Source organism: Pempheris klunzingeri, chromosome 7, assembly GCF_042242105.1.
Source record: "Pempheris klunzingeri isolate RE-2024b chromosome 7, fPemKlu1.hap1, whole genome shotgun sequence".
Taxonomy (NCBI): domain Eukaryota; kingdom Metazoa; phylum Chordata; class Actinopteri; order Acropomatiformes; family Pempheridae; genus Pempheris; species Pempheris klunzingeri.
In genome coordinates this window covers 1,886,100-1,911,113 of record NC_092018.1, presented here as the reverse complement: position 1 = coordinate 1,911,113, position 25,014 = coordinate 1,886,100, and the positions used below count along the sequence as shown (strand labels likewise).

Below are 25,014 nucleotides of genomic sequence, written 5' to 3'. Positions count from 1 at the left end.
CAGCTCTTCTAAGTGTCTGAACGGTACGAGCCGTCCCTGAAGGCAGCACCGCGGTCAGGTGACCCGTCCAGGTAGATTCCAGGTTTGCTCAGAGACTGCAGGTGTGGCAGAGCACGTTTCCTGTTCACACAACAATCCAGGCGAGTTTTTCTCTGCGGTTTCTCATTAAACACTCATTAATTCACTCAGTTGGAGGAGGAATCAGAGAAACATTGAGGCTTTAGCAGAGCCAGAGGAGCCCAGAAGTGTTTTACAACTAAAATCTTCAGTGTTTTCAAATGGGCATCAGATTTTTACTGAGGCTTCACTGTAAATGAGGAATCAGAGTTCAGATTCACAGAGCTCCTCCTCCTGGAGTGATTCTCTCCTCTTCCTGCTCTCTGACACAGCCAGCTCCTCCCTCAGTTCCTCCCCTTCAGATCTACAGTGTGAAGAGAGGTGTGGTGCAGAGCAGAGCCGACAGGCTGCCGGAGCACATGTTGTTTAGATCAGAGCTCAGAAGAGTTTCACTTCTGAGGAAGTGAAACTCAGACAGTCGTTGAGTCTCTGAGAGGTGAAATGGCGCAGAAAGGAGTCCAGCTGGACCGTGAAACCCTCTCTTGTTCGATCTGTCTGGATCTCCTGAGTGATCCGGTGGCGACTCCATGTGGTCACAGCTACTGCACGAGCTGTATTAGAGCCCACTGGGATACAGAGGATGAGAAGGGGATCCACAGCTGCCCTCAGTGCAGGCAGACGTTCACACCGAGGCCTGTCCTGCTGAAAAACACCACGTTAGCAGCTGTAGTGGAGCAGCTGAAGAAGACGGGACTCCAGGCTGCTCCTGCTGATCACTGCTACGCTGGAGCTGAAGATGTGGCCTGTGATTTCTGCACTGGGAGGAAACTGAAAGCCCTCAAGTCCTGTCTGGTCTGTCTGGTGTCTTACTGTGAGCAACACCTGCAGCCTCACTATGAAGTGGCTGCATTAAAGAAACACAAGCTGGTGGAGCCGTCCAGGAAGCTCCAGGAGAACATCTGCTCTCGTCACGATGAGGTGATGAAGATGTTCTGCCGCACCGATCAGCAGAGTATCTGTTATCTCTGCCCTGAGGACCAACATAAAGGCCACGACACAGTGTCAGCTGCAGCAGAGAGGACTGAGAGGCAGCCAGAGCTGGAGAGGAGTCGCCTGAACATCCAGCAGAGGATCCAGGACAGAGAGAAAGACCTGAAGGAGCTCCAGCAGGAGGTGGAGGACATCTGCAGCTCTGCCGATGAAGCAGTGGAGCACGGCGAGAAGACGTTCACTGAGCTGATCCGTCTGATGGAGAGAAGGAGCTCTGAGCTGAAGCAGCAGGTCAGATCCCAGCAGGAAGCCGAAGTGAGTCGAGTCAAAGAGCTTCAGGAGGAGCTGGAGCAGGAGATCAGGGAGCTGAAGAGGAGGGACGCTGAGCTGGAGGAGCTCTCACACACAGAGGATCACAGCCAGTTTGTCCACAGCTACAGATCACTGCCAGCTCTCAGAGAGGACACACACTCATCCAGCATCAACATCCGTCCTCTGAGACACTTTGAGGACGTGACGGCTGCTGTGTCAGAGCTCAGAGAGAAACTACAGGACGCTCTGAGGGACCACTGGACAAACATCTCACTGACTGTGACTCAGGTGGACGTTTTACTGTCTCAACCAGAGCCCACGACCAGAGCTGGATTCTTAAGATATGCTCAACAGATCACACTGGATCCAAACACAGCTAATAGATATCTGTTATTGTCTGAGGAGAACAGAAAAGTGACAAGCGTGGAAGAAGAACAGAATTATTCTGATCATCCAGACAGATTCACTTTTTGGCCTCAGGTCCTGAGCAGAGAGAGTCTGACTGGACGTTGTTACTGGGAGGTGGAGTGGAGCGGGGAAAGAGTTGGTGTAGGAGTCACATACAAAAACATCAACAGAGTCGGGAAGACAAACGACTGTGTGTTTGGACTCAATGACAAATCTTGGGCCTTTTATTATTACAATAACACTTGGAAGTTTTTGCACAACAACATCCACACTCCCGTCTCAGGTCCTCGGTCCTCCAGAGTGGGGGTGTACCTGGACCACAGAGCAGGTGTTCTGTCCTTCTACAGAGTCTCTGACACCATGACTCTCCTCCACAGAGTCCAGACCTGCTTCTCTCAGCCGCTCTACGCTGGACTTCATCCTTGCTTTTATGGATCCACTGCTGAACTCGTTAAACTCAAGGAGTCAGACACAGTGTGTGTTCTGTGTTAGCTTCTTTTTGTCCTCGTGTGTGTTGCTGACAGCTGATTGTAGGGACGTTTCTTTGCTCCACAGAGATCACCTGTCAATCAAACGCTGTGGGCGGGACTCTGCTGTGTTGTTCTGTAAGTGTGTGAGCGTCTTCAGGCGGCGCTCCTTCCTGTGTCTGTACACGCTGCTTCTACTTCCTGTCTGTCCGTCCTGTAGAGGGATCCCTCCTCTGCTCCTCCTCATCAGTCCTCTTTTCCTGATCTGAATCCAGGGTCTCAGGACAGAGAGTCTCTTTGTTATACAGGCGGAAAAACCTCCTGAGAGAAACTGTGTTTTGTGATTTTGGGCTTTATGAATAAAGTGTTGCTGATCAGATGTTGTTTTTGTTGTTGTCCAACCCTGAGGTTTTCTAAAACTGTAACTATCACAGTCATAATCAATAGAGAGATCAATCATTATTGTCTTTTCTCCTGGTCTTCTTCAGGATATTAAAAAAAATAATAAAGGTGGTAAATGAAACGTGCCTTGTCTGGTCCATTATTAGTATCAGTATCAGTATCAGTATTAGTATTAGTAGTATTAGTATTAGTATTAGTATTAGTATTATCAGTATTAGTATCAGTATTAGTATTATAAGTATCAGTATTATCAGTATTAGTATTATTAGTATTAGTATTAGTATTGGTCGATTATCAGAGTGACAGAAATTTACTCTGCAATGAATTCAATTTAAGCAAAAATGCCACAAATTCACTGGTTCTTTCTCTGCAGAAGTAAATATTTTCTTGTTTTATTTCCCTTAAATAATTCTGAACTGAACATCTTTGGATTTGAATCAGTTTATCAGACAAAACATCAAGTTTCACTGTGTTTAGAAAAGTTTTTTAAAAAGTGGGCATTTCTCAGCATTTTCTGACATTTTAACCAAACAAGTAATCTACTAATTCAAAACCAGGAAACTTAAAAGACCATGAAACCACTCAGCTGCATCAAACAGCCAAAACATCTGCATCCCATCATCCAAACTCCGTCAGAAACGGTCGCTGATTTCACTCTGTTTTACTTGACATTTACGTCCTTTATTTTTCTCACCAAAACGGTGACGGGTAGCTCAGACACTGGTGATTGTTTTCTCTGCTGCATTGAGTCATTTCACTGCTACTAAACGTCACTACTGTGGGCCGGCAGCCGGTGTGGAAGTCCTCCTTTTCGGCCTCCCTTCACCTTCTCTGCTCACACATGAATTCTCAAAACTTTGATTGAACGGAACAAAGTGTAGTTTTGCCGCGAAGCGACTTCTACATCTGCTGCAGCCGCTTCTGACGGCTGTGAGAGTATTTAGCTGCTGTCGCCTGAGGCTGAATCACTGCAGAGTGTAAATAATAACTACAAAAATGAATGATATCTATCCAAGTGCAATTATGCCATAACTTCTGTTAACCCCTTTCCTCGTGAGCAGGAACTTTATTTGCATTTTGGGGGGGAAAAGTGTATTTCAAGCCTTACTTAGAGACATTTGTACCGTTGTTGTGCTTCACTATACAGTGAATAGCACATAGTGAAACCGCATGTTTCTTTGTCTGTTGAACTATTGGACTCCTTTCCCCAATGTCCCCCAGTTTCACAGATAGGTGTGAAATCACTCCCGCACCCAGCTCCACTGTCACCATTGGCCGGGGGGGACACATGATTTTATGACCTCAGGCCAACAAAACCAGTTCACCCCCACTGAACTTTCTCTTTTCCGGACGTCTCTCCTGAAGAGGAGAGACCACCAACTCTCTCTTTCTGATGCCTCTCCTGGAGGAGAGACATCTCCCTCTCTTTTCCTGAAGTCTCTCTTGCGGAGGAGAGACCAGCTCTCCTGATCTCTCCTGAAGAGGAGAGAAGCTCAACTCAGCTGAGCTCTGCCTCAGTGTGGTCTGTACCAGAGCAGCCACCTCCTTCATGGTAGCGACACAAGGTCCTGCCTGAAGTAAGCAGATCAGCGCCAGCAGGCACGACCCAGAGTCTGCCAGCTGATAACCAGAACCAACAACAGGAGCACACCAGCAAGTTAGCACAGAGCTGCTAACTAACAGGAACAAAGGAGCGACCGGATTCCTTCAGCCTGCAACCACACAGCAACGGACAAGAACGACACCTTTCCTCCAGCAATAGGCTGAGAAAGCAGCACCCTCAAGGACACTTCTTCTACCCCTTTAAGGACTGGTAACAAACTCTAACTGGGCATCATTAGCATAGCATTACTGCATACATGGTTTACCCCTGTTAATGTATTGACTTGCCTTAATGTTCATTGAGTTTGATTATTGTGATGTGTTGTAGTTACTGTGCAGCCATTAAGTTTAGTTGATGTTAGTTTGGTCACACAGACACAGGATCTACAAACTAACCATCCTTTCTTAACCTGGCACCTTTATCTCACACAGTTTCCAACAGGCCACTGAGGGACAAAGCTAAGCTAACAGCACTTAGCTTCCTTTGTCTCCTTTGCCCCACACCCCAGGGGGTCTGGCCATCACCATTTGGTCTCTCTCCCCCACCTTTGTGGGAACCATCTCACATTCCTCAGCCTTATCACACACACACACACACACACACACACTCTTCATATTATGTGTTAGTTTAGTCATAGAGACTTAGTTAGATTGTTTGATTGATTTTGTTTCTGTAACAGCAGATGTCTTTAATACCTTCTCTGCTTCAGCTGTACCTACAACCAAAGTACAAGTCCTTCACCTTAACGAGTAACAAATGATGTCCCTGAATTTTGCTCTGTTTTAATAAATGTTTTAATACCTGCTGTCTCCTTTAATGTTGTACAAGGGTGAACACTGCCAACCTCTACACTGTCAAGAACTCTAAAATCCTTCAGCTAGCTATTAATGTGGTAATTTTGGTAGTAATTATTAAATTAATTATAAAACATAATTCCAAATTGATAGTTTAGTATTTTTATGAGACTAAATCAATTAAACCGGCTGTCTTTTCCTCGTTTTTCGAGGTGGTGCCCCAATCGAGGTGGACTTTATTCAAAGTTCCATTCATTTTAATAATTATTAATTATCTTTGATAGTTATTAATTATTTCTGATAGCCAAATTGAACATTACCACTTGTTAAAGCACAACACCGTCACGTTGAACCAACAGATAATTCTTTTCTTTCTGTCCGTACTGTTCTCTGACCGCTGCCAATATTAAGTGCCATGCAGTATTTTTCCTCATGAATTTTAAAACAAATCATTCAAAGTGTTTTTTTTTTCTTGTTCCAAGAGTAACAAGGTGGAAATATGATTGTAATAAATCGGACGCCACCGTTTGGACAGCGAAGGTTTCCATCCCGTCCGTGTGAGCGAGTGCTTGAGCCTTATTTACTGATGTGAGGAAAAAGAATGACTTCTCAGAAGAGACGTGTGTCTACCTGCCTTCGTTTCCCGCCCAAAGACACCAAATCCCTCCCTTCTTTTCATCGACCCTCTCTCACATCTCCCTCATTTATGTATTATCATGTTCTCCTCCTATGATGTGTTATGTTACGCTCAGCTACTGATGTACCCATGATGTTAAAGTTGCTGTCATTTCTTTTTAAGTGTCTGACACTGGAGAGCACTGCAAAAGACAGAAGACATGTTCTGATCCTCATTCGTCTCTCTGATCCCACCTCCTGTTTCCTGTCAACTTGTGCCTATCAAAGCAACGTGGGAACAGGAAATAACTAGATATATATTTTGGTGCTATCGTTTTGTGGAAAATAACTGCAATGCTATCAACATGATGCCTGTATTTGGTGCCTTTTTTAGTAATAAAAACAATCTGGAAACCCGTGGTTGTGCGTGACCTTTGATTCTTCCTGAGGAAAAGTCCACACATGCATGACACAGGATTCTTCCTCTTTTGGTTACGACAAAGAAAAAATCTGTCCACACAAGCATGTGTTAAAGAATCTGGGTCCAGATGAAAACCTGATTTTCAAGAGCCACGAACGGGGATGAGATTTTTACTGAGGCTTCACTGTAAGTGAGGAAGCAGAGTTCAGATTCACAGAGCTCCTCCTCCTGGAGTGATTCTCTCCTCTTCCTGCTCTCTGACACAGCCAGCTCCTCCCTCAGTTCCTCCCCTTCAGATCTACAGTGTGAAGAGAAGTGTGGTGCAGAGCAGAGCCGACAGGCTGCCGGAGCACATGTTGTTTAGATCAGAGCTCAGAAGAGTTTCACTTTCTGAGGAAGTGACACTCAGACAGTCGTTGAGTCTCTGAGAGGTGAAATGGCGCAGAAAGGACTCCAGCTGGACCGTGAGACCCTCTCTTGTTCGATCTGTCTGGATCTCCTGAGGGATCCGGTGACGACTCCATGTGGTCACAGCTACTGCACGAGCTGTATTAGAGCCCACTGGGATACAGAGGATGAGAAGGGGATCCACAGCTGCCCTCAGTGCAGGCAGACGTTCACACCGAGGCCTGTCCTGCTGAAAAACACCATGTTAGCAGCTGTAGTGGAGCAGCTGAAGAAGACGGGACTCCAGGCTGCTCCTGCTGATCACTGCTACGCTGGAGCTGAAGATGTGGCCTGTGATTTCTGCACTGGGAGGAAACTGAAAGCCCTCAAGTCCTGTCTGGTCTGTCTGGTGTCTTACTGTGAGCAACACCTGCAGCCTCACTATGAATCAGCTGCCTTTAAGAAACACAAGCTGGTGGAGCCGTCCAGGAAGCTCCAGGAGAACATCTGCTCTCGTCACGATGAGGTGATGAAGATGTTCTGCCGCACCGATCAGCAGAGTATCTGTTATCTCTGCCCTGAGGACCAACATAAAGGCCACGACACAGTGTCAGCTGCAGCAGAGAGGACTGAGAGGCAGACAGAGCTGGAGAGGAGTCGCCTGAACATCCAGCAGAGGATCCAGGACAGAGAGAAAGACCTGAAGGAGCTCCAGCAGGAGGTGGAGGACATCTGCAGCTCCGCTGATGAAGCAGTGGAGCACGGCGAGAAGACGTTCACTGAGCTGATCCGTCTGATGGAGAGAAGGAGCTCTGAGCTGAAGCAGCAGGTCAGATCCCAGCAGGAAGCCGAAGTGAGTCGAGTCAAAGAGCTTCAGGAGGAGCTGGAGCAGGAGATCAGGGAGCTGAAGAGGAGGGACGCTGAGCTGGAGGAGCTCTCACACACAGAGGATCACAGCCAGTTTGTCCACAGCTACAGATCACTGCCAGCTCTCAGAGAGGACACACACTCATCCAGCATCAACATCCGTCCTTTGAGACACTTTGAGGACGTGACGGCTGCTGTGTCAGAGCTCAGAGAGAAACTACAGGACGCTCTGAGGGACCACTGGACAAACATCTCACTGACTGTGACTCAGGTGGACGTTTCACTGTCTCAACCAGAGCCCACGACCAGAGCTGGATTCTTAAGATATGCTCAACAGATCACACTGGATCCAAACACAGCTCATAGATATCTGTTATTGTCTGAGGGGAACAGAAAAGTGACAAGCGTGAAAGAAGAACAGTCTTATTCTGATCATCCAGACAGATTCACTGTCTGGTCTCAGGTCCTGAGCAGAGAGAGTCTGACTGGACGTTGTTACTGGGAGGTGGAGTGGAGCGGGGAAAGAGTTGGTGTAGGAGTCACATACAAAAACATCAACAGAGTCGGGAAGACAAACGACTGTGTGTTTGGATCCAATGACAAATCTTGGGCCTTTTATTATTACAATAACACTTGGAACTTTTGGCACAACAACATAAACACTCCCGTCTCAGTTCCTCGGTCCTCCAGAGTGGGGGTGTACCTGGACCACAGAGCAGGTGTTCTGTCCTTCTACAGCGTCTCTGACACCATGACTCTCCTCCACAGAGTCCAGACCTGCTTCTCTCAGCCGCTCTACGCTGGACTTCGTCTTTTCATTTATGGATCCACTGCTGAGCTCGTTAAACTCAAGGAGTCAGACAGTGTTTGAGGGACACTGCCTTAAATTCTGTGTTCAGTTCTTTTTGTCCTCGTGTGTGTTGCTGACAGCTGATTGTAGGGACGTTTCTTTGCTCCACAGAGATCACCTGTCAATCAAACGCTGTGGGCGGGACCCTGCTGTGTTGTTCTGTAAGTGTGTGAGCGTCTTCAGGCGGCGCTCCTTCCTGTGTCTGTACACGCTGCTTCTACTTCCTGTCTGTCCGTCCTGTAGAGGGATCCCTCCTCTGCTCCTCCTCATCAGTCCTCTTTTCCTGATCTGAATCCAGGGTCTCAGGACAGAGAGTCTCTTTGTTATACAGGCGGAAAAACCTCCTGAGAGAAACTGTGTTTTGTGATTTTGGGCTTTATGAATAAAGTGTTGCTGATCAGATGTTGTTTTTGTTGTTGTCCAACCCTGAGGTTTTCTAAAACTGTAACTATCACAGTCATAATCAATAGAGAGATCAATCATTATTGTCTTTTCTTCTGGTCTTCTTCAGGATATTAAAAAAAAATAATAAAGGTGGTAAATGAAACGTGCTTTGCCTGGTCCATTATTAGTATTAGTATTAGTATTAGTATTAGTATTATCAGTATTAGTATTAGTATTATTATTTCAGTTTATCAGACAAAACATCAAGTTTCACTGTGTTTAGAAAAGTTTTTTAAAAAGTGGGCATTTCTCAGCATTTTCTGACATTTTAACCAAACAAGTAATCTACTAATTCAAAACCAGGAAACTTAAAAGACCATGAAACCACTCAGCTGCATCAAACAGCCAAAACATCTGCATCCCATCATCCAAACTCCGTCAGAAACGGTCGCTGATTTCACTCTGTTTTACTTGACATTTACGTCCTTTATTTTTCTCACCAAAACGGTGACGGGTAGCTCAGACACTGGTGATTGTTTTCTCTGCTGCATTGAGTCATTTCACTGCTACTAAACGTCACTACTGTGGGCCGGCAGCCAATTCAATTCAATTCAATTCAATTTTATTTGTATAGCCCAATATCACAACAGAGTGTCTCACAGTGCTTTACAAAGTTCACTGAAATAAACAAGTGTAAGCGAACAAACAATCTAATAAAGAGTCCAGCAGTCGATGAGGCCAATGGATCAGTCCGGTGGATCAGTCCGAGGCATCACCTGCCCTTTATGACCCTCCTTCTTCGGGAAGGAAAAACTCAAAAAACCCAGTGGGAAAAGAGAAACCTCCGGGAGCACCACAGTGAAGGAGAGATCCAGCTCCCAAGGACGGACAGGCTGGAGCCTTGGACAGACGCACATCCATTGGCTGGTGGAGAACCACATCAGCGGGGCCAGGACCAGGATCCATAGCAACCAGAGAACCACATCAGCAGGGCCAGGACCAGGATCCATAGGAACCAGAGAACCACATCAGCAGAACCAGGACCAGGACCCACAGGATCCACAGGAACCTGAGAGATGAGAAAGCACAGAAAGGCTCCGGGGAAGATAGCAAGTTAGAGGCAGACATTTGGCTGACATGAGACATAATGATGGAGAGGAAGAGGAGGAGAGAGAATAGAGGAGCTCAGTGCACCATAGGAGTCCCCCGGCAGTCTGAGCCTATAGCAGCATAACTAGGGGCTGGTCTAAGGCCTGATCCAGCCCTTAAATATATGCTTTGTCAAAAAGGAAGGTTTTTAGCCCCCTCTTAAATGTAGAGAGGGTGTCTGCCCCCCTGAACCCAAACTGGAAGGAGGTTCCACAGGAGAGGAGCCTGATAGCTGAAGGCTCTGCCTCCTGAACTACTTTTGGAGACTTTGGGAACCACCAGTAGGCCTGCAGTCTGGGAGCACAGTGCTCTAGTGGGGTAGTAGCCGGTGTGGAAGTCCTCCTTTTCGGCCTCCCTTCACCTTCTCTGCTCACACATGAATTCTCAAAACTTTGATTGAACAGAACAAAGTGTAGTTTTGCCGCGAAGCGACTTCTACATCTGCTGCAGCCGCTTCTGACGGCTGTGAGAGTATTTAGCTGCTGTCGCCTGAGGCTGAATCAGTGCAGAGTGTAAATAATAACTACAAAAATGAATGATATCTATCCAAGTGCAATTATGCCATAACTTCTGTTAACCCCTTTCCTCGTGAGCAGGAACTTTATTTGCATTTTGGGGGGTAAAAGTGTATTTCAAGCCTTACTTAGAGACATTTGTACCGTCACGTTGAACCAACAGATAATTCTTTTCTTTCTGTCCGTACTGTTCTCTGACCGCTGCCAATATTAAGTGCCATGCAGTATTTCTCCTCATGAATTTTAAAACAAATCATTCAAAGTGGTTTTTTTTCTTGTTCCAAGAGTAACAAGGTGGAAATATGATTGTAATAAATCGGACGCCACCGTTTGGACAGCGAAGGTTTCCATCCCGTCCGTGTGAGCGAGTGCTTGAGCCTTATTTACCGATGTGAGGAAAAAGAATGACTTCTCAGAAGAGACGTGTGTCTACCTGCCTTCGTTTCCCGCCCAAAGACACCAAATCCCTCCCTTCTTTTCATCGACCCTCTCTCACATCTCCCTCATTTATGTATTATCATGTTCTCCTCCTATGATGTGTTATGTTACGCTCAGCTACTGATGTACCCATGATGTTAAAGTTGCTGTCATTTCTTTTTAAGTGTCTGACACTGGAGAGCACTGCAAAAGACAGAAGACATGTTCTGATCCTCATTCGTCTCTCTGATCCCACCTCCTGTTTCCTGTCAACTTGTGCCTATCAAAGCAACGTGGGAACAGGAAATAACTAGATATATATTTTGGTGCTATCGTTTTGTGGAAAATAACTGCAATGCTATCAACATGATGCCTGTATTTGGTGCCTTTTTTAGTAATAAAAACAATCTGGAAACCCGTGGTTGTGCGTGACCTTTGATTCTTTCTGAGGAAAAGTCCACACATGCACGACACAGGATTCTTCCTCTTTTGGTTACGACAAAGAAAATATCTGTCCACACAAGCATGTGTAAAAGAATCTGGGTCCAGATGAAAACCTAATTTTCAAGAGCCACGAACGGGGATGAGACTTTTACTGAGGCTTCACTGTAAGTGAGGAATCAGAGTTCAGATTCACAGAGCTCCTCCTCCTGGAGTGATTCTCTCCTCTTCCTGCTCTCTGACACAGCCAGCTCCTCCCTCAGTTCCTCCCCTTCAGATCTACAGTGTGAAGAGAAGTGTGGTGCAGAGCAGAGCCGACAGGCTGCCGGAGCACATGTTGTTTAGATCAGAGCTCAGAAGAGTTTCACTTTCTGAGGAAGTGACACTCAGACAGTCGTTGAGTCTCTGAGAGGTGAAATGGCGCAGAAAGGAGTCCAGCTGGACCGTGAAACCCTCTCTTGTTCGATCTGTCTGGATCTCCTGAGGGATCCGGTGGCGACTCCATGTGGTCACAGCTACTGCACGAGCTGTATTAGAGCCCACTGGGATACAGAGGATGAGAAGGGGATCCACAGCTGCCCTCAGTGCAGGCAGACGTTCACACCGAGGCCTGTCCTGCTGAAAAACACCACGTTAGCAGCTGTAGTGGAGCAGCTGAAGAAGACGGGACTCCAGGCTGCTCCTGCTGATCACTGCTACGCTGGAGCTGAAGATGTGGCCTGTGATTTCTGCACTGGGAGGAAACTGAAAGCCCTCAAGTCCTGTCTGGTCTGTCTGGTGTCTTACTGTGAGCAACACCTGCAGCCTCACTATGAAGTGGCTGCCTTTATGAAACACAAGCTGGTGGAGCCGTCCAGGAAGCTCCAGGAGAACATCTGCTCTCGTCACGATGAGGTGATGAAGATGTTCTGCCGCACCGATCAGCAGAGTATCTGTTATCTCTGCCCTGTGGACCAACATAAAGGCCACGACACAGTGTCAGCTGCAGCAGAGAGGACTGAGAGGCAGACAGAGCTGGAGAGGAGTCGCCTGAACATCCAGCAGAGGATCCAGGACAGAGAGAAAGACCTGAAGGAGCTCCAGCAGGAGGTGGAGGACATCTGCAGCTCCGCTGATGAAGCAGTGGAGCACGGCGAGAAGACGTTCACTGAGCTGATCCGTCTGATGGAGAGAAGGAGCTCTGAGCTGAAGCAGCAGGTCAGATCCCAGCAGGAAGCCGAAGTGAGTCGAGTCAAAGAGCTTCAGGAGGAGCTGGAGCAGGAGATCAGGGAGCTGAAGAGGAGGGACGCTGAGCTGGAGGAGCTCTCACACACAGAGGATCACAGCCAGTTTGTCCACAGCTACAGATCACTGCCAGCTCTCAGAGAGGACACACACTCATCCAGCATCAACATCCGTCCTCTGAGACACTTTGAGGACGTGACGGCTGCTGTGTCAGAGCTCAGAGAGAAACTACAGGACGCTCTGAGGGACCACTGGACAAACATCTCACTGACTGTGACTCAGGTGGACGTTTTACTGCCTCAACCAGAGCCCACGACCAGAGCTGGATTCTTAAGATATGCTCAACAGATCACACTGGATCCAAACACAGCTCATAGATATCTGTTATTGTCTGAGGGGAACAGAAAAGTGACAAGAGTGAAAGAAGAACAGTCTTATTCTGATCATCCAGAGAGATTCACTGTCTGGTCTCAGGTCCTGAGCAGAGAGAGTCTGACTGGACGTTGTTACTGGGAGGTGGAGTGGAGCGGGGAAGGAGTTGCTGTAGGAGTCACATACAAAAATATCAGCAGAGTCGGGAAGATAGAGGACTGTAGGTTTGGATTCAATGACAAATCTTGGGCCTTTTATTATTACGATAACACTTGGAACTTTTTGCACAACAAGATCAACACTCCCGTCTCAGGTCCTCTGTCCTCCAGACTGGGGGTGTACCTGGACCACAGAGCAGGTGTTCTGTCCTTCTACAGAGTCTCTGACACCATGACTCTCCTCCACAGAGTCCAGACCTGCTTCTCTCAGCCGCTCTACGCTGGACTTTATCCTTTCATTTATGGATCCACTGCTGAGTTCGTTAAACTCAAGGAGTCAGACAGTGTTTGAGGGACACTGCCTTAAATTCTGTGTTCAGTTCTTTTTGTCCTCGTGTGTGTTGCTGACAGCTGATTGTAGGGACGTTTCTTTGCTCCACAGAGATCACCTGTCAATCAAACGCTGTGGGCGGGACTCTGCTGTGTTGTTCTGTAAGTGTGTGAGCGTCTTCAGGCGGCGCTCCTTCCTGTGTCTGTACACGCTGCTTCTACTTCCTGTCTGTCCGTCCTGTAGAGGGATCCCTCCTCTGCTCCTCCTCATCAGTCCTCTTTTCCTGATCTGAATCCAGGGTCTCAGGACAGAGAGTCTCTTTGTTATACAGGCGGAAAAACCTCCTGAGAGAAACTGTGTTTTGTGATTTGGGGCTTTATGAATAAAGTGTTGCTGATCAGATGTTGTTTTTGTTGTTGTCCAACCCTGAGGTTTTCTAAAACTGTAACTATCACAGTCATAATCAATAGAGAGATCAATCATTATTGTCTTTTCTCCTGGTCTTCTTCAGGATATTAAAAAAAATAATAAAGGTGGTAAATGAAACGTGCCTTGCCTGGTCCATTATTAGTATCAGTATCAGTATTATTAGTATTAGTATTATTAGTATTAGTATTAGTATTAGTATTATTAGTATTAGTATTATTAGTATTAGTATTATTAGTATTAGTATCAGTATTAGTATTATTAGTATTAGTATTATTAGTATTAGTATTATTAGTATTAGTATTATTAGTATTAGTATCAGTATTGGTCGATTATCAGAGTGACAGAAATTTACTCTGCAATGAATTCAATTTAAGCAAAAATGCCACAAATTCACTGGTTCTTTCTCTGCAGAAGTAAATATTTTCTTGTTTTATTTCCCTTAAATAATTCTGAACTGAACATCTTTGGATTTGAATCAGTTTATCAGACAAAACATCAAGTTTCACTGTGTTTAGAAAAGTTTTTTAAAAAGTGGGCATTTCTCAGCATTTTCTGACATTTTAACCAAACAAGTAATCTACTAATTCAAAACCAGGAAACTTAAAAGACCATGAAACAAACAAACCAAATAGAAAATCATTTTTTCAGCGGACAGGCCGCGTTTCAGATGAATGTCGATCTAATGTCTCATTATTTCCATCAGCAGCTCTTCTAAGTGTCTGAACGGTACGAGCCGTCCCTGAAGGCAGCACCGCGGTCAGGTGACCCGTCCAGGTAGATTCCAGGTTTGCTCAGAGACTGCAGGTGTGGCAGAGCACGTTTCCTGTTCACACAACAATCCAGGCGAGTTTTTCTCTGTGGTTTCTCATTAAACACTCATTAATTCACTCAGTTGGAGGAGGAATCAGAGAAACATTGAGGCTTTAGCAGAGCCAGAGGAGCCCAGAAGTGTTTTACAACTAAAATCTTCAGTGTTTTCAAATGGGCATCAGATTTTTACTGAGGCTTCACTGTAAATGAGGAATCAGAGTTCAGATTCACAGAGCTCCTCCTCCTGGAGAGATTCAAAGCTCGATAAGCCCTCTGTCCTCTGAGGAAGTGACACTCAGACAGTCGTTGAGTCTCTGAGAGGTGAAATGGCGCAGAAAGGACTCCAGCTGGACCGTGAAACCCTCTCTTGTTCGATCTGTCAGGATCTCCTGAGGGATCCGGTGGCGACTCCATGTGGTCACAGCTACTGCACGAGCTGTATTAGAGCCCACTGGGATACAGAGGATGAGAAGGGGATCCACAGCTGCCCTCAGTGCAGGCAGACGTTCACACCGAGGCCTGTCCTGCTGAAAAACACCACGTTAGCAGCTGTAGTGGAGCAGCTGAAGAAGACGGGACTCCAGGCTGCTCCTGCTGATCACTGCTACGCTGGAGCTGAAGATGTGGCCTGTGATTTCTGCACTGGGAGGAAACTGAAAGCCCTCAAGTCCTGTCTGGTCTGTCTGGTGTCTTACTGTGAGCAACACCTGCAGCCTCACTATGAAGTGGCTGCATTAAAGAAACACAAGCTGGTGGAGCCGTCCAGGAAGCTCCAGGAGAACATCTGCTCTCGTCACGATGAGGTGATGAAGATGTTCTGCCGCACCGATCAGCAGAGTATCTGTTATCTCTGCTCTGTGGACCAACATAAAGGCCACGACACAGTGTCAGCTGCAGCAGAGAGGACTGAGAGGCAGACAGAGCTGGAGAGGAGTCGCCTGAACATCCAGCAGAGGATCCAGGACAGAGAGAAAGACCTGAAGGAGCTCCAGCAGGAGGTGGAGGACATCTGCAGCTCTGCCGATGAAGCAGTGGAGCACGGCGAGAAGACGTTCACTGAGCTGATCCGTCTGATGGAGAGAAGGAGCTCTGAGCTGAAGCGGCAGGTCAGATCCCAGCAGGAAGCCGAAGTGAGTCGAGTCAAAGAGCTTCAGGAGGAGCTGGAGCAGGAGATCAGGGAGCTGAAGAGGAGGGACGCTGAGCTGGAGGAGCTCTCACACACAGAGGATCACAGCCAGTTTGTCCACAGCTACAGATCACTGCCAGCTCTCAGAGAGGACACACACTCATCCAGCATCAACATCCGTCCTCTGAGACACTTTGAGGACGTGACGGCTGCTGTGTCAGAGCTCAGAGAGAAACTACAGGACGCTCTGAGGGACCACTGGACAAACATCTCACTGACTGTGACTCAGGTGGACGTTTCACTGTCTCAACCAGAGCCCACGACCAGAGCTGGATTCTTAAGATATGCTCAACAGATCACACTGGATCCAAACACAGCTAATAGAGAGCTGTTATTGTCTGAGGAGAACAGAAAAGTGACAAGAGTGAAAGAAGAACAGTCTTATTCTGATCATCCAGACAGATTCACTATCTGGCCTCAGGTCCTGAGCAGAGAGAGTCTGACTGGACGTTGTTACTGGGAGGTGGAGTGGAGCGGGGAAGGAGTTGCTGTAGGAGTCACATACAAAAACATCAGCAGAGTCGGGAAGACAGACGACTGTAGGTTTGGACTCAATGACAAATCTTGGGCCTTTTATTATTACAATAACACTTGGAACTTTTTGCACAACAAGATCAACACTCCGGTCTCAGGTCCTCGGTCCTCCAGACTGGGGGTGTACCTGGACCACAGAGCAGGTGTTCTGTCCTTCTACAGAGTCTCTGACACCATGACTCTCCTCCACAGAGTCCAGACCTGCTTCTCTCAGTCGCTCTACGCTGGACTTCATCCTTCCTGTTATGGATCCACTGCTGAGCTCGTTAAACTCAAGGAGTCAGACAGTGTTTGAGGGACACTGCCTTAAATTCTGTGTTCAGTTCTTTTTGTCCTCGTGTGTGTTGCTGACAGCTGATTGTAGGGACGTTTCTTTGCTCCACAGAGATCACCTGTCAATCAAACGCTGTGGGCGGGACTCTGCTGTGTTGTTCTGTAAGTGTGTGAGCGTCTTCAGGCGGCGCTCCTTCCTGTGTCTGTACACGCTGCTTCTACTTCCTGTCTGTCCGTCCTGTAGAGGGATCCCTCCTCTGCTCCTCCTCATCAGTCCTCTTTTCCTGATCTGAATCCAGGGTCTCAGGACAGAGAGTCTCTTTGTTATACAGGCGGAAAAACCTCCTGAGAGAAACTGTGTTTTGTGATTTTGGGCTTTATGAATAAAGTGTTGCTGATCAGATGTTGTTTTTGTTGTTGTCCAACCCTGAGGTTTTCTAACACTGTAACTATCACAGTCATAATCAATAGAGAGATCAATCATTATTGTCTTTTCTTCTGGTCTTCTTCAGGATATTAAAAAAAATAATAAAGGTGGTAAATGAAACGTGCCTTGTCTGGTCCATTATTAGTATCAGTATCAGTATCAGTATTAGTATTAGTATTAGTATTAGTATCAGTATTAGTATTATTAGTATTAGTATTATTAGTATTAGTATTAGTATTAGTATTAGTATTAGTATCAGTATTAGTATTATTAGTATTAGTATTATTAGTATTAGTATTAGTATTAGTATTAGTATTAGTATCAGTATTAGTATTATTAGTATTAGTATTAGTATCCGTATTAGTATCAGTGTTAGTATTATTATTTCAGTTTATCAGACAAAACATCAAGTTTCACTGTGTTTAGAAAAGTTTTTTAAAAAGTGGGCATTTCTCAGCATTTTCTGACATTTTAACCAAACAAGTAATCTACTAATTCAAAACCAGGAAACTTAAAAGACCATGAAACCACTCAGCTGCATCAAACAGCCAAAACATCTGCATCCCATCATCCAAACTCCGTCAGAAACGGTCGCTGATTTCACTCTGTTTTACTTGACATTTACGTCCTTTATTTTTCTCACCAAAACGGTGACGGGTAGCTCAGACACTGGTGATTGTTTTCTCTGCTGCATTGAGTCATTTCACTGCTACTAAACGTCACTGCTGTGGGCCGGCAGCCAATTCAATTCAATTCAATTCAATTTATTTGTATAGCCCAATATCACAACAGAGTGTCTCACAGTGCTTTACAAAGTTCACTGAAATAAACAAGTGTAAGCGAACAAACAATCTAATAAAGAGTCCAGCAGTCGATGAGGCCGATGGATCAGTCCGGTGGACCAGTCCGAGGCATCACCTGCCCTTTATGACCCTCCTTCTTCGGGAAGGAAAAACTCAAAAAACCCAGTGGGAAAAGAGAAACCTCCGGGAGCACCACAGTGAAGGAGAGATCCAGCTCCCAAGGACGGACAAGCTGGAGCCTTGGACAGACGCACATCCATTGGCTGGTGGAGAACCACATCAGTGGGGCCAGGACCAGGATCCATAGGAACCAGAGAACCACATCAGCAGAACCAGGACCAGGATGCACAGGAACCAGAGAACCACATCAGCAGGGCCAGGACCAGGATCCATAGGAACCAGAGAACCACATCAGCAGGGCCAGGACCAGGACCCACAGGAACCTGAGAGATGAGAAAGCACAGAAAGGCTCCAGGGAAGATAGCAAGTTAGAGGCAGACATTTGGCTGACATGAGACATAACGATGGAGAGGAAGAGGAGGAGAGAGAATAGAGGAGCTCAGTGCACCATAGGAGTCCCCCGGCAGTCTGAGCCTATAGCAGCATAACTAGGGGCTGGTCTAAGGCCTGATCCAGCCCTTAAATATATGCTTTGTCAAAAAGGAAGGTTTTTAGCCCACTCTTAAATGTAGAGAGGGTGTCTGCCCCCCTGAACCCAAACTGGAAGGAGGTTCCACAGGAGAGGAGCCTGATAGCTGAAGGCTCTGCCTCCTGAACTACTTTTGGAGACTTTGGGAACCACCAGTAGGCCTGCAGTCTGGGAGCGCAGTGCTCTAGTGGGGTAGTAGCCGGTGTGGAAGTCCTCCTTTTCGGCCTCCCTTCACCTTCTCTGCTCACACATGAATTCTCAAAACTTTGATTGAACGGAACAAAGTGTAGTTTTGCCGCGAAGCGACTTCTACATCTGCTGCAGCCGCTTCTGACGGCTGTGAGAGTATTTAGCTGCTGTCGCCTGAGGCTGAATCAGTGCAGAGTGTAAATAATAACTACAAAAATGAACGATATCTATCCAAGTGCAATTATGCCATAACTTCTGTTAACCCCTTTCCTCGTGAGCAGGAACTTTATTTGCATTTTGGGGGGAAAAGTGTATTTCAAGCCTTACTTACAGACATTTGTACCGTCACGTTGAACCAACAGATAATTCTTTTCTTTCTGTCCGTACTGTTCTCTGACCGCTGCCAATATTAAGTGCCATGCAGTATTTTTCCTCATGAATTTTAAAACAAATCATTCAAAGTGTTTTTTTTCCTTGTTCCAAGAGTAACAAGGTGGAAATATGATTGTAATAAATCGGACGCCACCGTTTGGACAGCGAAGGTTTCCATCCCGTCCGTGTGAGCGAGTGCTTGAGCCTTATTTACTGATGTGAGGAAAAAGAATGACTTCTCAGAAGAGACGTGTGTCTACCTGCCTTCGTTTCCCGCCCAAAGACACCAAATCCCTCCCTTCTTTTCATCGACCCTCTCTCACATCTCCCTCATTTATGTATTATCATGTTATCCTCCTATGATGTGTTATGTTACGCTCAGCTACTGATGTACCCATGATGTTAAAGTTGCTGTCATTTCTTTTTAAGTGTCTGACACTGGAGAGCACTGCAAAAGACAGAAGACATGTTCTGATCCTCATTCGTCTCTCTGATCCCACCTCCTGTTTCCTGTCAACTTGTGCCTATCAAAGCAACGTGGGAACAGGAAATAACTAGATATATATTTTGGTGCTATCGTTTTGTGGAAAATAACTGCAATGCTATCGACATGATGCCTGTATTTGGTGCCTTTTTTAGTAATAAAAACAATCTGGAAACCCGTGGTTGTGCATGACCGTTGATTCTTCCTGAGGAAAAGTCCACACATGCATGACACAGGATTCTTCCTCTTTTGGTTACGACAAAGAAAAAATCTGTCCACACAAGCATGTGTAAAAGAATCTGGGTCCAGATGAAAACCTGATTTTCAAGAGCCACGAACGGGGATGAGACTTTTACTGAGGCTTCACTGTAAGTGAGGAAGCAGAGTTCAGATTCACAGAGCTCCTCCTCCTGGAGTGATTCTCTCCTCTTCCTGCTCTCTGACACAGCCAGCTCCTCCCTCAGTTCCTCCCCTTCAGATCTACAGTGTGAAGAGAAGTGTGGTGCAGAGCAGAGCCGACAGGCTGCCGGAGCACATGTTGTTTAGATCAGAGCTCAGAAGAGTTTCACTTTTGAGGAAGTGAAACTCAGACAGTCGTTGAGTCTCTGAGAGGTGAAATGGCGCAGAAAGGAGTCCAGCTGGACCGTGAAACCTTCTCCTGTTCGATCTGTCTGGATCTCCTGAAGGATCCGGTGGCGACTCCATGTGGTCACAGCTACTGCACGAGCTGTATTAGAGCCCACTGGGATACAGAGGATGAGAAGGGGATCCACAGCTGCCCTCAGTGCAGGCAGACGTTCACACCGAGGCCTGTCCTGCTGAAAAACACCATGTTAGCAGCTGTAGTGGAGCAGCTGAAGAAGACGGGACTCCAGGCTGCTCCTGCTGATCACTGCTACGCTGGAGCTGAAGATGTGGCCTGTGATTTCTGCACTGGGAGGAAACTGAAAGCCCTCAAGTCCTGTCTGGTCTGTCTGGTGTCTTACTGTGGGCAACACCTGCAGCCTCACTATGAATCAGCTGCCTTTAAGAAACACAAGCTGGTGGAGCCGTCCAGGAAGCTCCAGGAGAACATCTGCTCTCGTCACGATGAGGTGATGAAGATGTTCTGCCGCACCGATCAGCAGAGTATCTGTTATCTCTGCCCTGAGGACCAACATAAAGGCCACGACACAGTGTCAGCTGCAGCAGAGAGGACTGAGAGGCAGACAGAGCTGGAGAGGAGTCGTCTGAACATCCAGCAGAGGATCCAGGACAGAGAGAAAGACCTGAAGGAGCTCCAGCAGGAGGTGGAGGACATCTGCAGCTCTGCCGATGAAGCAGTGGAGCACGGCGAGAAGACGTTCACCGAGCTGATCCGTCTGATGGAGAGAAGGAGCTCTGAGCTGAAGCGGCAGGTCAGATCCCAGCAGGAAGCCGAAGTGAGTCGAGTCAAAGAGCTTCAGGAGGAGCTGGAGCAGGAGATCAGGGAGCTGAAGAGGAGGGACGCTGAGCTGGAGGAGCTCTCACACACAGAGGATCACAGCCAGTTTGTCCACAGCTACAGATCACTGCCAGCTCTCAGAGAGGACACACACTCATCCAGCATCAACATCCGTCCTCTGAGACACTTTGAGGACGTGAAGGCTGCTGTGTCAGAGCTCAGAGAGAAACTACAGGACGCTCTGAGGGACCACTGGACAAACATCTCACTGACTGTGACTCAGGTGGACGTTTTACTGCCTCAACCAGAGCCCACGACCAGAGCTGGATTCTTAAGATATGCTCAACAGATCACACTGGATCCAAACACAGCTCATAGAGAGCTGTTATTGTCTGAGGGGAACAGAAAAGTGACAAGAGTGAACGAAGAACAGTCTTATTCTGATCATCCAGACAGATTCACTTACTGGGAACAGGTCCTGAGCAGAGAGAGTCTGACTGGACGTTGTTACTGGGAGGTGGAGTGGAGCGGGGAAAGAGTTGCTGTAGGAGTCACATACAAAAACATCAGCAGAGTCGGGGAGACAGGTGACTGTAGGTTTGGACTCAATGACAAGTCTTGGGCCTTTTATTATTACAGCAACACTTGGAACTTTTGGCACAACAAGATCAACACTCCCGTCTCAGGTCCTCGGTCCTCCAGAGTGGGGGTGTACCTGGACCACAGAGCAGGTGTTCTGTCCTTCTACAGAGTCTCTGACACCATGACTCTCCTCCACAGAGTCCAGACCTGCTTCTCTCAGCCGCTCTACGCTGGACTTCATCCTTACATTTATGGATCCACTGCTGAGCTCGTTAAACTCAAGGAGTCAGACAGTGTTTGAGGGACACTGCCTTAAATTCTGTGTTCAGTTCTTTTTGTCCTCGTGTGTGTTGCTGACAGCTGATTGTAGGGACGTTTCTTTGCTCCACAGAGATCACCTGTCAATCAAACGCTGTGGGCGGGACTCTGCTGTGTTGTTCTGTAAGTGTGTGAGCGTCTTCAGGCGGCGCTCCTTCCTGTGTCTGTACACGCTGCTTCTACTTCCTGTCTGTCCGTCCTGTAGAGGGATCCCTCCTCTGCTCCTCCTCATCAGTCCTCTTTTCCTGATCTGAATCCAGGGTCTCAGGACAGAGAGTCTCTTTGTTATACAGGCGGAAAAACCTCCTGAGAGAAACTGTGTTTTGTGATTTGGGGCTTTATGAATAAAGTGTTGCTGATCAGATGTTGTTTTTGTTGTTGTCCAACCCTGAGGTTTTCTAAAACTGTAACTATCACAGTCATAATCAATAGAGAGATCAATCATTATTGTCTTTTCTCCTGGTCTTCTTCAGGATATTAAAAAAAATAATAAAGGTGGTAAATGAAACGTGCCTTGCCTGGTCCATTATTAGTATCAGTATCAGTATTAGTATTATTAGTATCAGTATTATCAGTATTAGTATTATCAGTATTAGTATTATCAGTATCAGTATTAGTATTATTAGTATTAGTATCAGTATTGGTCGATTATCAGAGTGACAGAAATTTACTCTGCAATGAATTCAATTTAAGCAAAAATGCCACAAATTCACTGGTTCTTTCTCTGCAGAAGTAAATATTTTCTTGTTTTATTTCCCTTAAATAATTCTGAACTGAACATCTTTGGATTTGAATCAGTTTATCAGACAAAACATCAAGTTTCACTGTGTTTAGAAAGGTTTTTTAAAAAGTGGGCATTTCTCAGCATTTTCTGACATTTTAACCAAACAAGTAATCTACTAATTCAAAACCAGGAAACTTAAAAGACCATGAAACAAACAAACCAAATAGAAAATCATTTTTTCAGCGGACAGGCCGCGTTTCAGATGAATGTCGATCTAATGTCTCATTATTTCCATCAGCAGCTCTTCTAAGTGTCTGAACGGTACGAGCCGTCCCTGAAGGCAGCACCGCGGTCAGGTGACCCGTCCAGGTAGATTCCAGGTTTGCTCAGAGACTGCAGGTGTGGCAGAGCACGTTTCCTGTTCACACAACAATCCAGGCGAGTTTTTCTCTGCGGTTTCTCATTAAACACTCATTAATTCACTCAGTTGGAGGAGGAATCAGAGAAACATTGAGGCTTTAGCAGAGCCAGAGGAGCCCAGAAGTGTTTTACAACTAAAATCTTCAGTGTTTTCAAATGGGCATCAGATTTTTACTGAGGCTTCACTGTAAATGAGGAATCAGAGTTCAGATTCACAGAGCTCCTCCTCCTGGAGAGATTCAAAGCTCGATAAGCCCTCTGTCCTCTGAGGAAGTGACACTCAGACAGTCGTTGAGTCTCTGAGAGGTGAAATGGCGCAGAAAGGACTCCAGCTGGACCGTGAAACCCTCTCTTGTTCGATCTGTCTGGATCTCCTGAGGGATCCGGTGGCGACTCCATGTGGTCACAGCTACTGCATGAGCTGTATTAGAGCCCACTGGGATACAGAGGATGAGAAGGGGATCCACAGCTGCCCTCAGTGCAGGCAGACGTTCACACCGAGGCCTGTCCTGCTGAAAAACACCATGTTAGCAGCTGTAGTGGAGCAGCTGAAGAAGACGGGACTCCAGGCTGCTCCTGCTGATCACTGCTACGCTGGAGCTGAAGATGTGGCCTGTGATTTCTGCACTGGGAGGAAACTGAAAGCCCTCAAGTCCTGTCTGGTCTGTCTGGTGTCTTACTGTGAGCAACACCTGCAGCCTCACTATGAAGTGGCTGCATTAAAGAAACACAAGCTGGTGGAGCCGTCCAGGAAGCTCCAGGAGAACATCTGCTCTCGTCACGATGAGGTGATGAAGATATTCTGCCGCACCGATCAGCAGAGTATCTGTTATCTCTGCCCTGAGGACCAACATAAAGGCCACGACACAGTGTCAGCTGCAGCAGAGAGGACTGAGAGGCAGACAGAGCTGGAGAGGAGTCGCCTGAACATCCAGCAGAGGATCCAGGACAGAGAGAAAGACCTGAAGGAGCTCCAGCAGGAGGTGGAGGACATCGGCAGCTCCGCCGATGAAGCAGTGGAGCACGGCGAGAAGACGTTCACCGAGCTGATCCGTCTGATGGAGAGAAGGAGCTCTGAGCTGATGCAGCAGGTCAGATCCCAGCAGGAAGCCGAAGTGAGTCGAGTCAAAGAGCTTCAGGAGGAGCTGGAGCAGGAGATCAGGGAGCTGAAGAGGAGGGACGCTGAGCTGGAGGAGCTCTCACACACAGAGGATCACAGCCAGTTTGTCCACAGCTACAGATCACTGCCAGCTCTCAGAGAGGACACACACTCATCCAGCATCAACATCCGTCCTCTGAGACACTTTGAGGACGTGACGGCTGCTGTGTCAGAGCTCAGAGAGAAACTACAGGACGCTCTGAGGGACCACTGGACAAACATCTCACTGACTGTGACTCAGGTGGACGTTTTACTGTCTCAACCAGAGCCCACGACCAGAGCTGGATTCTTAAGATATGCTCAACAGATCACACTGGATCCAAACACAGCTCATAGAGAGCTGTTATTGTCTGAGGGGAACAGAAAAGTGACAAGAGTGAAAGAAGAACAGCCTTATTCTGATCATCCAGAAAGATTCACTTACTGGTTTCAGGTCCTGAGCAGAGAGAGTCTGACTGGACGTTGTTACTGGGAGGTGGAGTGGAGCAGGGAAGGAGTTGATGTAGGAGTCACATACAAAAATATCAGCAGAGTCGGGGAGACAAACGACTGTATGTTTGGATTCAATGACAAATCTTGGGCCTTTTATTATCACAACAACACTTGGAACTTTTGGCACAACAACATAAACACTCCCGTCTCAGGTCCTCGGTCCTCCAGAGTGGGGGTGTACCTGGACCACAGAGCAGGTGTTCTGTCCTTCTACAGAGTCTCTGACACCATGACTCTCCTCCACAGAGTCCAGACCTGCTTCTCTCAGCCGCTCTACGCTGGACTTCATCTTTTCATTTATGGATCCTCTGCTGAACTCGTTAAACTCAAGGAGTCAGACAGTGTTTGAGGGACACTGCCTTCAATTCTGTGTTCAGTTCTTTTTGTCCTCGTGTGTGTTGCTGACAGCTGATTGTAGGGACGTTTCTTTGCTCCACAGAGATCACCTGTCAATCAAACGCTGTGGGCGGGACTCTGCTGTGTTGTTCTGTAAGTGTGTGAGCGTCTTCAGGCGGCGCTCCTTCCTGTGTCTGTACACGCTGCTTCTACTTCCTGTCTGTCCGTCCTGTAGAGGGA

At 46.9% G+C, this 25,014-nt stretch overlaps 6 protein-coding genes across 6 annotated transcripts; all 6 read left to right on the top strand.

The window, feature by feature from the left end:
• Positions 1-468: 468 nt before the first annotated feature.
• Positions 469-2,757, top strand: LOC139204488 (tripartite motif-containing protein 16-like). The gene has a single exon (XM_070834523.1). The coding sequence runs from the start codon at positions 559-561 to the stop codon at positions 2,257-2,259; it is 1,701 nt and encodes a 566-aa protein (XP_070690624.1). The 5' UTR covers positions 469-558; the 3' UTR covers positions 2,260-2,757.
• Positions 2,758-6,434: 3,677 nt separating this feature from the next.
• On the top strand, positions 6,435-8,662 carry LOC139204490 (tripartite motif-containing protein 16-like). Its single transcript, XM_070834525.1, has one exon. It carries the CDS (start codon positions 6,506-6,508, stop codon positions 8,192-8,194), a length of 1,689 nt encoding a protein of 562 aa, XP_070690626.1. The 5' UTR covers positions 6,435-6,505; the 3' UTR covers positions 8,195-8,662.
• A 2,807-nt stretch (positions 8,663-11,469) lies between these two features.
• On the top strand, positions 11,470-13,710 carry LOC139203368 (tripartite motif-containing protein 16-like). The gene has a single exon (XM_070833053.1). The coding sequence runs from the start codon at positions 11,497-11,499 to the stop codon at positions 13,183-13,185; it is 1,689 nt and encodes a 562-aa protein (XP_070689154.1). The 5' UTR covers positions 11,470-11,496; the 3' UTR covers positions 13,186-13,710.
• Positions 13,711-14,714: 1,004 nt separating this feature from the next.
• On the top strand, positions 14,715-16,839 carry LOC139203553 (tripartite motif-containing protein 16-like). The gene has a single exon (XM_070833358.1). It carries the CDS (start codon positions 14,730-14,732, stop codon positions 16,416-16,418), a length of 1,689 nt encoding a protein of 562 aa, XP_070689459.1. The 5' UTR covers positions 14,715-14,729; the 3' UTR covers positions 16,419-16,839.
• A 3,061-nt stretch (positions 16,840-19,900) lies between these two features.
• LOC139204424 (tripartite motif-containing protein 16-like) lies at positions 19,901-22,151 on the top strand. The gene has a single exon (XM_070834447.1). The coding sequence runs from the start codon at positions 19,938-19,940 to the stop codon at positions 21,624-21,626; it is 1,689 nt and encodes a 562-aa protein (XP_070690548.1). The 5' UTR covers positions 19,901-19,937; the 3' UTR covers positions 21,627-22,151.
• A 914-nt stretch (positions 22,152-23,065) lies between these two features.
• LOC139203981 (tripartite motif-containing protein 16-like) lies at positions 23,066-24,787 on the top strand. Its single transcript, XM_070833906.1, has one exon. It carries the CDS (start codon positions 23,099-23,101, stop codon positions 24,785-24,787), a length of 1,689 nt encoding a protein of 562 aa, XP_070690007.1. The 5' UTR covers positions 23,066-23,098.
• Positions 24,788-25,014: the final 227 nt, after the last annotated feature.